Source organism: Mytilus edulis, chromosome 1 (assembly GCF_963676685.1).
Source record: "Mytilus edulis chromosome 1, xbMytEdul2.2, whole genome shotgun sequence".
Taxonomy (NCBI): Eukaryota; Metazoa; Mollusca; class Bivalvia; order Mytilida; family Mytilidae; genus Mytilus; species Mytilus edulis.
In genome coordinates, this window is record NC_092344.1 from 94578104 (window position 1) to 94590452 (window position 12349).

The following is a 12349-nucleotide window of genomic DNA, read 5'->3' on the forward strand; positions in this document are numbered from 1 at the left end:
TTTCTTTTTTTAGGTCTTTCCACTTTTGGTGGAAAGACCTTTTGTTTTTCTTCTGATTATTTTTTTTTCTGCCGTCTGAGATGCTTTTTTGTCTTACAACATATCGAATGGATTTTTTGGCCAATGATGTTGTACAGAAATGGGGGTTTCAAAACTCACCCTGTGTGACCGAACACTTATTCTTATAGGAGTTATCTCCCCACGTCCTTTTTTTCTTGTTATCGTTATATCTCTAAAACCGTATAAGATTTTAGCAAACTGTTTTCGCCAAATTGTTCGTCTACTCTTGAAAATGATTTGGTTTATTTTGACTTGAGTGATCGGAAGTCATCTTATGGGAGTTATTTCCCTTTGAAAATTTAAGACAGGCGATTTGTTGGATAAATTCATACGTTATAAGTCATAGAGGCGTACAGTCTTTGATATGAAATCCTTGGTCCATTTGAAGGAAATTGAGGTCAAGGTCAAAGGTCAAGGTCATGTTTTAAATTTTGAATTTTACTTGTTATCGTTATTCCACAGAAACTGTGACAGTAAATGATATGATGTGTTTGCCAAATAACTGTTTACAATAAGGCGCAACTTCAACCTATTTCAGTCAAAGTGTTTTTGTTAACCCTTATAGGAGTTTTCTCCCCTTATGTATTTGAAATCAGTATTTCTCCACAACCATACAAATGATTGACCTGGGGTCTTTCGATTTGGAATCACTGACCTATGACCATGAAATTGAGGTCAAGGTCAAAGGTCAATTTGACGTTCTAGATTTTGACCTTTGCTAAAAATTATTTTCTGTTCATACTAAAACAATTAAGTCTTCTGCATATACCTATTAATCTTATTTTTTTATATCAATTCGAAGAACCAAATTACATCAACAAGGAGTGACATTTTCTAACATCGTTTTTTTAAATTGCATTCTTATTATCGAGGTGGAAAGACCTTCAATTGTTCTCTGAAGAATTGGTTTTAAATTTTTTTTATTTTTTCTTCTGCCGTCTGAGATGCTTTTTTGTCTTACAACATATCGAATGGATTTTTTGGCCAATGATGTTGTACAGTAATGGGGGTTTCAAAACTCACCCTGTGTGACCAAACACTTATTCTTATATGAGTTATCTCCCCACGTCCCTTTTTCTTGTTATCGCTATATCTCTAAAACCATAAAAGATTTTAGCAAACTGTTTTCACCAAATTGTTCCTCTACTCTTGAGAATGATTTGGTTTATTTTGACTTGAGTGATCGGAAGACATCTTATGGGAGTTATTTTCCTTTGAAAATTTAAGATAGGCGATTTGTTGGATAAATTCATACGTTATAAGTCGTAGAGGCCTACAGTCTTTTGATATGCAATCCTTGGTCCATTTGAAGGAAATTGAGGTCAAAGTCAAAGGTCAAGGTCATGTTCTAAATTTTGAATTTTGCTTGTTATCGTTATTCCACAGAAACTGTGACAGTAAATGATATGATGTGTTTGCCAAATAACTGTAAGTTTACAATAAGGCGCAACTTCAACCTATTTCAGTCAAAGTGTTTTGGTTAATCCCTCCGAAACCAAAAAACCTTGTTATCGTTCCAACACCGTAACCGTAATATGTAGAAAAAAAACGAAGGGTGAAATTTGTTTAAGACCAGACGCTGGTTCTTCGTTACATTTGGATCAAAAAGATTCAACGACTCATTGGTAGGGTTATGCCCCTATGAAAATTAACCGGTGTCGGTTGGCCACCAAAACTCAGAAACCGTAAGTCGTAGACACCTAGAATCTTCACCATTCATCATCAATTCATGTGACTTTGAAAAATACCTCAAGGTCAAATGTGTATGTTGACCTTGACCTTTGACCTAACACCTTGTTATGGAATAATCTCAGCAACCTTAATACTTAGAGAAGTGTTTAATAGTGGAAAATGTTATGGTCATTTATGCGCAACTTTGTTACATTTTGACCTAAGAGATTTGACCTTTCTCTAAGGGGCAGAACCCCTGTTTTAGGTTTCTGAAAAGACAAAATCAGCTTTTACTATATAACCAAAGGTCCTAGACCCATGGGATCTTCAACAATGACATTGAGGACTAATGACCTTGACAAAGTTCAAAAGGTCAAAGGTCAAGGTCATGTCCCAGATAGCTTATATGTTTTTGACCTTATTTAAGGTATTTTTAGAGTGTTTTAAAGGTTTTTATGGTTGACCTTGACCTTTGTCTTACAGAAATTGAAAACAGTGAAAAATGTTTAGGTGACTGAGGCACAACTTTTTTACATTTGACCGAAGAGATTTGACGTATTCTTAAGGGCATAACCCCCGTTAACGGTTCTGAAAAGGTAAAATTAGCTTTAACGCTTGAACCAAAGGTCCTAGACCAGTGGGGTCTTTTGCAATGACATTGTGGTCTGATGACCTTCACAAAGGTCACAAGGTCAGGTCAAGGTCATCTCCTAAAAAGCGAATTTGTTGATTTTTATCATATTTTAACAATTTTTTGTGTGTTTAAGAACTTTTCAATACATTCTACGTCTATTGGAATATGTATTTTACATTACAAAAAGAAAGACCTCTCAATTGTTCAAGAACAATTGATATTTTTTTTTTTATATCTGGTATAGTTGTCATAAAAGCAAAAATGGATAAAAAAAAAAGTTGGCAACAATTTATCTTTAGATATTGTCTTGCTGAGCGGTTTTGTTATTTTAAGTTTTTTTTAATTTATAATTATCCTTGCAAAAGGCGCAAAAATGTGTTAAATTCGGTCATGCGAATTATTTGAAGATTTAGCTGACCTTTGTTGTTGTTTAGAGATTTCAGTCACTTGACTTGTGCGTAGCTTGTATTTCCTCCTCAAAGAGTTATTCAAATGGTTCTTTAACGTATAGTTAGCGTAAAACTCTCATCACATCAAGCATCAGAAATACGACATCTCTATTTCGACTAGACTAAGCTGCGTATTTAAACATCCGAACAGACATAAGGACGCACCTCTTTAGCAAGGCTATATTGTCGGACCGGAGAAGTCTAGAGACGTCAATATTTCTATACCCAAGTTAATCCTTTCGTTTTGAATAAAAGGAGATAAGGGTATAATTTGACAGCAACCAAACGACACAGACAAATCAAAATATAAAGAGTCAACATACAGTCTTTTGTAATAGAAAGATGCCTATACAGAATAATAAGCTAAAAACCGCCACATGACTTTAAAAGTACGGAGTTTATTTTAAAATATTTACCGTCAAAAAGTACCAAACAGGTACAAGTGCTTGGTAGAAAAATATCAACTCACGGTCCTTTTTTAATTTCGATCGGTTAAAATTAAAGAAGGTGTAATATAAACCATTAGAAGAAAAACACGTCACTGCATAGTAATGGTAAAATAAATGATGGTAATGGTAATGGATGACGTCTAGCGGCAAATTAAATGCAAATTCAGGACGAAAACATGTAAATTTAATATAATATGAATATTAACCCTGCTTTCTACTAGACCAACATGCGGAGGTGGATTTTTAACGTGTAAGTTTACAAGCTAACAGTTCGCAGGAAGAAAAGTCACCCTACCCGGACACATTTCTAACTCAATCTCTACACGTCTGTGCTCTTACTCTTCAATGCCGCGTGTTAAGTTGAAACAGCAAATGCCAATTTTTACGTCCATGTTTGACTATGTTGGGGTTCGAACCAACGACCTCCCACTCTTAAGGCGAACACACCCCCACGAGACCAACCAGGAGAGCAGTAGTATAGAATAAGATACCTAAAACTCAAGTATAATAAAAAAAAATACAGTTTCACAAAATAAAAGCGAGCTAAAAGTATCAAATATTTGAGGGGTCCGGATGTGACCAGCTGTTGCAAGGCTGCATTTCTGTCCTAATTCAATATACCCTCAATTTCCAGTGGTATTCCAAGTTTCTCGTCATGAAGTGCATGAAATATTGCCACTGGCAACTTCATAAATTTTTCCATGTACATAGTACACGAAGACAAGATCTTGTAAAATGCTATAATGTAAAATTTCCATTTAAATCACTGAATAACAGTATAACATTTTTAAGGATTTTTTTTTTTTGGGGGGGGGGGGTTGCAATTTACTACATAACCATGTGATAACAAATGATAACATTTTTTTTTTTAATATTTCTTTACTATCGTTTTATTACGATTTATAATATATAATGATTTCAGGCAATTATAAAACTAAAAAAGGTTGAAGTTGTTTTTCAAGTTGTTTATGCTTCATTTAGACGTGAAAAGAGAATGACGGACGACCAAAATAAAAGTTGTTGTTTTCATATATAAATAATACATTGTATTTCAATTTAAGAATGATGATCAACCTTGCAAAAAATATCTCATCAATACACGTTTTGAACGAGCCACCCAAACCTACATAACTTGATTCTAAAGATGTTACATGTAGGCTATTTAATACGATTTTGTTCATTGAAGTTTACAGGCATAGTTTTTTTATTTAAAAAAAAATAAATAAACCCGAGATTTATTAATTAATTCGACTGAACAAACAACGTTAATTATTTTGCAATTGCATGTAGTGTAGGAAAATTACAGAATCAAATCCAAAATGAACATTTACCTGACTATTGTGAAGGACCTTATGCATCTTGGTCTGTTCGAAAGTTTTGAAACAAACTATTTAAATAATTAATTGTTGGCAGAGTTTACTTATATTTTTCATATGGTCTGGTCTTTACGAATCATTTTTATGATTACTGACAGATAAAAAAACATTAAATATATATAACAAGAAGTTTTTGTAGAGAACATTTATTGGTCAGTTGTAAATGAGGTCTGTATAGGAATTTGATTTACTCATTTATAAAATAAAAAATTGTTATTTTGAAAAGTTGGAATTTAAAAATATAATTTGACCCTTAATTTTATAAAACTACCCGATGATGTTAGGTTAATGCTAAAAAGATTATAACAATTAAATACATGTAAATAAATGATAATTATACTACAATTTAGTCAGTCCGTTTCCAATGCAATTCGGTAACTGTTATTTGTATATATCAGTCTGAGTACTGCATTCACGGTCATCCCAGATGTCGGATGAAAAATTAGGTCAGTATCTGTATTGTCTGTTAAAGAGTTTCTATATCAATTTCTTTACAAATCATATGTTGATACGATGTAAATTTATAAACGATTCACACGGAAATCACTAATGACTACCGAGAAATGTGCATGAAACAGAAATTTCGATTTGAAAAAATCGACAAGATGACCGTAAATCACAATCGATATGACCGTAACAGAATCAGCAATTCATAACAAGGGTGACCGTAATTGGTTTTAAGATGACCGTAATTTATAAATGATGACCGTAACTTTTAAAGGATGACCGTCAATTTTAAGAAATATCCGTATTTATATAACTACCTTTTTTTTGTATCAAAATTAATGATTAATTATGTTGGTATAAACTTATTTATATGAGAGTATTATCCTAGGTAGAAGAAAATAAGACGTGCTTCAAATAAATAGTTCACGATATTTATCTTTTTGTCGAGCCTGCAACTTTTGTTGCAGAAAGCTCGACATAGGGATATAAAGTGATCAGGCGGCGGCGGCGTTAGCTCACTTCTTAAAAGCTTTATATTTTAGAAGGTTGAAGACCTGGATGCTTCATACTTTGTATATAGATGTGTTATGTTAAGAAGTTTCCGTCAGTCAGTCACATGTCCTATGTCCTTGACCTCATTTTCATGGTTCTGTGACCACTTTGTAATTGTGAATTCTTTCTTATTATAAGTAATAGGATAACTATATTTGGTATGTGCGTACCTTGCAAGGTCCTCATGCCAGTCAGATAGTTTTAACTTGACCTCGACCTCATTTCATGGATCAGTGAACAAGGTTAAGTTTTGGTGGTCAAGTCCATATCTCAGATACTATAAGCAATAGGTCTAGTATATTCGGTGTATGGAAGGACTGTAAGGTGTACATGTCCAATGCGCAGATGTCATCTGACCTTGACCTCATTTTCATGGTTCAGTGGTCAAAGTTAAGTTTTTGAGGTTTTGTCTTTTTATCTAATACTATATGTAATAGGTCAACTATATTTGGTGTATGGAAATATTTTATGATCTATATGTCCGTAGCGCAGGTTTTATTTGATCTTGACATCATTTTCATGGTTCATTGCACAGTGTTAAGTTTTTGTGTTTTGGTCTATTTTTCTTAAACTACAAGCAATAGGTCAACTATATTTGTTGTATGGAAGCATCGTTAGCTGTACATGTCTGTCTGGCATGGTTCATCTGACCTTGACTCATTTTCATGGTTCATTGATCTTTGTTTGGTTATCTTGGTTAATGTTAAGTTTATGTGACAGTTGTAATAAAGCTTTATATTTAGGACTATCAACATAATAACAATGATTAGTAAAGAAAAAGACATTTCAGCGTGTGCACTCTTGTTTATGGTAGAGGGTTTAATTTTTAAAATGAATTTGCAACAAGACATGCACATGAACAAGTTGGGAAAACATGCAACAAAAGCGCGATAAAATGACACCTTACTAGTATAACAAAAAAAAGGCGGTGCACAGCCTACCTAAAAGTCTAGAGATTTTTTTTCCCAGGGATTCCTTTTAATAAAATATAATGAATACACCTTTTTAAAAATGCTAATGCATGTACACCCATTGATATTATACCGTCTTTGAAAATGTTTTTTTTTTAAATAATACGACCAAACTAGCAAGATGGATCCTTAAAATAGTCTTGTACGAATAGCGTATCACAAGGGGGAACCTTGTCAATTTATATATATACAGAAATGTTGTTAATATAGCAAGACAAATTAAGATTTTAATCTGCTTCCTCTGGAACCATACACATGGGCTCGATTACCGGATATTCAAATGTTTAATTAATGTTTTTTTATGCTCCATTTATGGGCATTATGTTTTCTGGTCTGTGTGTCCGTTCGTCTGTTAGTTTGTCCGTATGTCCAGCTTCAGGTTAAAATTCTTGATCGAGGAAGTTTTTGATAACGTTGAAGTCAACTTGAATTTAGTCTTAGATGCATGATTATTTTATTAGTTGTTAGTGGCTTTGAACTAGCTGTCAGATAACTGCGAGTACTCTCAGATCTGTTCCTACTGTCTTTTTGTTGTCGGGATGTATAAGTACCCGGCCACGTCTACTTGTATTTTTGTCCATCTGATGAGTTAAACCTTTTTCAACTGATTTTTATAGTTCGTATTTATGTTGTACTGTTATGCCACTGTCCCAGGTTAGGGGGGATCCCGCTAACATGTTTAACTGCGCCACATTATTTATGTATGTGCCTGTCAGGAGCCTGTAATTCAGTGGTTGTCGTTTATTTATGTGTTACATATTTGTTTTTCGTTCATTTTTTTATAAGCCCGTTAGTTTTCTCGTTTGAATTGTTTTACATTGTCATATCGGGGCCTTATATAGCTGACTATGCGGTATGGGCTTTGCTCATTGTTGAAGGCCGTACGGTGACCTATAGTTGTTAATGTATGTGTCATTTTGGTCTCTTGTGGGCAGTTGTCTCATTGGCAATCATACCACATCTTCTTTTTTATATTGAAACTTAGTACACATTTTCCGTATGATATGATCTTTCTAATTCTAATGCCAAATTACAGTTTTATCCCATTTTTACGGTCCACTGAACATAGAAAATGATAGTGTAGATGAGGCATCCGTGTACTAGGGACACATTCATGTTTGAAATTCTTCAACTTTTCGTCGTATCGCTGTCAATTTGTATTTTAAAAATTTTAACGAAACATATTTATATCCGCTAACCGAGACAAACTCAACAAAAAGCTATGAATACAAATACGGATATTTCTTTGAATTGACGGCCATCCTTTAAAAGTAACGGTCATCCTTTATAAATTAGTCAGCCTTTACAAATTACGGTCATCCTTTACAAGTTACGGTCATCTTTTTACCAATCACGGTCATCCTTGTTATATGTTACGGTCATCTTGAAAATATTTTGATGATGATTTACGGTCATCTTAGCGATTTTTTTCAAATCGAATTTCCCGTTTCATGCACATTTCTCGGTAGTAATTGGTGATTTCAGTGTGAATCTTTTATAAATTTACATCGTATCAATGTATGCTTTGTAAAGAAAATGATATAGAAACACTTTAACAGACAATAGAGAAACTGACTTAATTTTTCATCCGACATCTTGGGATGACCGTGAATGCAGTTACGGTCATCAGCTTTACCCCAGTGATAAAAAGAGCTGTCCAAATCCTCTCGCCCTTCGCGCTCGGGGATCTTAAAATCCCTTGTTGTTTGAAGGTTTTTTAATATCAATATTAACTTATCTTTAAACTTTAAGTAACCATTACTAATACACAATAGTCTAAACATGCAACTTAACATATATGAATATATGTATTGATATTTAGATATTTACAAATACCATCATGTATTCTGTCGATACCTGTATTTTCCATTGCAAAAAGTCATGCTTTGCCTTGTCTGCTAATGACTTCTTTGCTATTTAATTTCGGTGAATGTCTGGAAACCCGCAGTATATATATTAGTTGAAAAACATGCTTTTTGTAACTGCGACTATATTGAGGTCGGTACTTTGTGCCTTGTGTTTTTTTTTTTTGTTTTTTTTTATATATGGATTGATTTTAAAAGGCTATCTGCGTTTCCAGTATAATAATTATTTACAGTTTAAGATTGACCACTTATTAACATGTAAAACCGCGCCACTTCTAAACCAGCTGGAACCTGTAATCCATTGGTTGTTGTTTGTTTCTGTCTTTTTTAATGTTTTTCCTTTACTGTTATAGTCGTAAACCATATCATTTTTTTCTCTTTTTAACTGTTATATTTTTACCTGTCTGGACAGGTTTTAATCATCGTTGAAGGTCATACAGTGACCTGAAGTTGTCCTTTTGTCTTTTGTGAATAATTGTTTCATTGACAATAACACCTCAGTTCCTATTTTATACGTACACAAGGCGTAAGTTTATTTGAACTATCAAATACGTATCCCTAACATCAACACAGTTTTGTACACATTAGCTTTTCACAAATAGTCCTGAACATTTATTTCGATTTATCATGACCACTGACGATGTGTTCATATACTCGCTATCACGGTTCAACTAAACCTACGATATGTCCGATTGTGAAAGTTTGAAATTAAAACAAGAATTTGCATGATCAGATGAAGGATATTTGCCGATAGAGACACGAAAATTTTAAAAATTGAACCAGCACTAAGAACAATATAGACAAAAGTGTGTTCCTGTTGACAATGCTTTAAATTTACCACGACCGAAATAATTTGTGAACAATACAACTACATAGAATTTCCGAAAAAGTGAAAAATTGAGGGCATCCAAAACCATAATTCAGAGACAGACAAGCAAGAAAATAATAAATACACGAAAAAACAAACAACCGTTACATACCTCTTCTCAGAAAAAAAAAATGACCATTAAGAACTCAACAAAAACAACTAAGGTAAACTCAAGTGCACTGGAAGGGTAAACAGCTCCACTAGTACACCCAGTCGTATTGCTCATTACAAGTAAGTATTCGATGTTGCGATGTTTCCGGGTATGTTATTAAGTTCGACCAAACGAGGACTGGATGGTGACAAATTGAGCATATCTGTGGTCATTAGGGATATCGATTTTCCATATCGGTCAAACAAATGGTTATGGTGTACGTAGACCGTATAACAAAATGACTTTTTTTCTAATTAAAAAGAACCCGGGTTAAATAGCTTCTTTGTCAGTAGCAAACCTGTATAATGATAGGAAACGCAAGAACTGAAACTTTGTATAACTGGAGATATAAACGTCATATACAGGCGCAGTGGGAATGTTGCTACAGAAAATAAAAAGTTCACGATGGGACAGTTGATCATCCCTTTTGTCGTATGTTTAGTTCTCAACTGACCATTGGGGACTCGGTGGCCGAGTGGTATAAGTGGTTACTACTGAGGTTGTGAGTTCGAACCCCGCGCTCGTGCGGGTGCACTCGATTCCAATCTTAATTGACTAGGATTGTCAGTTTTCCTATCGAAGGTCGGTGGTTTTCTACGGGCACTCATTTTGATACAACATGTATATTCATCATTTGATTAATTATAATTATAAGTTGATATATTTAAGGCGCCTGTCATCAATAGTTTGCCGGATACTGTTAGTTTCCTTGAAGACGCCAACACCAACACTTTGCTGCATACAATTAATGTCACTGATTTTGAAGGAGATGTTATTTCATGTTATCTTGTTCCAAACAGTACTATATTCAATATATCATCGGTACAACCTCTAAACAATGGTTTGTATGCTAATTGTTTAACTAATAAAAAAATGAATACAATTCAAATTTAATTTCTTAATTGTTAGATCGATTCTAACAAATGGAGATTTTGCGATTTGTATTATTCAAATATGTAATTCAGTATAAATGTTCATTACTCTTTATTATATATGTTGCCTTGAATAGCCCTTGATGTTTCAATTTTTTAAAATATATATTATTTATGTATATTTTAAATATAATTATGGCCCTCTTATTTTCGAATACTTTTTCGAACCTCTGAAATTAAGCACATATCTGATTATGATCTTGTTTATAAAAGACATTCACACGAAAGTATGGAACACCACAGCTGTCTTATTTGGTACTCTGATATTACGTTATGTTGTTTTATTATTACTTGATGATATTTTGTCTTTACATAATATGGTTTTGACATTACGTAATGATGTTTTGATATAACTCAATATGAAATAGCCATTCCTTAATGATATTTCAATATTACACAATATGGTTTCGTATTGACTTGATATAGTTTTGTCATAACTTAATATGGTTTTGTCATTACTCGATGTGGTTTCACCATTATTTAATGTGGTTGTGTCATTAGGCAATGTGGTTTTAACAGTACTTGATGTTACACATCAGGTAATGTTAAAACCACATTGCCTTATAACAAAACCACATTAAATAATGGTGAAATCGAGGGTGAAATAACATCGAGTTATGACAAAACTATATCAAATTAATACGAAACCATATCATGTAATTATATCGAAATATCATTAAGTAATGACTATTCCATATTGAGTTATATCAAAACATCATTACGTAATGTCAAAACCATATTATGTAAAGACAAAATATCAGCAAGTAATAATAAAACAACATAACGTAATATCAGAGTTCCACATAAGACAGCTTTGACGTGCCATATGTGAGGCTTTATTTGATATTATAATCCTGCTTGGGTTACCATAATATTTAGTAAAATCTTCAAATGCTGGTGTAGTTTTGTGTCAATTAGTATTGCATTTTCTCTTTAAAATATTTAGGAAACAAAATGTTAAAAATTGTTATCATTTTCACACTTTGTTTCCCCATCTTCAAAGAAAAACAAAATGTTCGGTACACATGTACATACTCATCATAGAAAACTATACACTTGTTAGGACAGGAAGATCAAATTCGGGATGCTACGTAATTAGGTTACTTTCAGTTTATATAAAAATATCAATCCATAAGAATTTATGGTTAGTTGATAAGTAAAACAATAGACCACTTTCGAGTTCGATGCATTTCCATCAAAAACGTTTGTTTTAGTGAACATCATTCATGCGTTTAGGGGCATCGTCATTTCCTTCACATGTTGAGCGAGCGATTGAAAAATTATGATGCTATATTGCACGAATTATTTGGAAAATTAAATTCTTCTAATTGATAATCAGCACTGTTGTCATTAGGGAATTGTGACTAAGTACCTACGGAATATGACGATCACGGAGACGCTTGATGAACCTTAATAGTGCAGGGATACAGGCGGGCCCCTTTATCTGGTAAATGACGTCATAAGGGCGCGCATAATTGATGCTGAAGGACATTACTCGAAAGTGGTCCATTGCATTTTGATAACCAAAAGCCTTGTTTTACTGTGCTGTTGAAATATATTGGTCACTTCTATTTTTGCATGTATGTTCGAGAACAGGAGTGTACTTGAAATAATATTTTTTATTAAGAAACTAGGGTTCTAAATCTATCAGTAGGCCTTAGATGAGTGTCAACTTTGAAAAGCTGAAACACTGAAAGTGGACAAAAGTATAGCCAAACTCTGACAAGGAATTATAGATATGCATGAAGGAGATACATTTCTTAATTTCAAATGGTTTTCTTTGTTTTATCACCAAAAAAGAGAAAATATAATAATGCCATTGTTTGGCCCCTTGTATTCGGAAATTAAAAGTAATGATCAATCTAATAAATTACATGCTACAAATTTGTATCCAACATAAGTCAGTCGGACATAAGAATTTACA

At 33.3% G+C, this 12349-nt stretch overlaps 1 protein-coding gene across 1 annotated transcript in view; it reads left to right on the forward strand.

Moving 5' to 3' along the window:
• Positions 1–12349, forward strand: part of LOC139495630 (protocadherin Fat 3-like) — an 88924-nt gene that overhangs the window by 32744 nt on the left and 43831 nt on the right. Inside the window, exon 8 of the mRNA XM_071283921.1 lies at positions 10163–10334. Within this exon, the coding sequence (XP_071140022.1) occupies positions 10163–10334 (172 nt within the window). The remainder of the gene's footprint in view (positions 1–10162; positions 10335–12349) is intronic.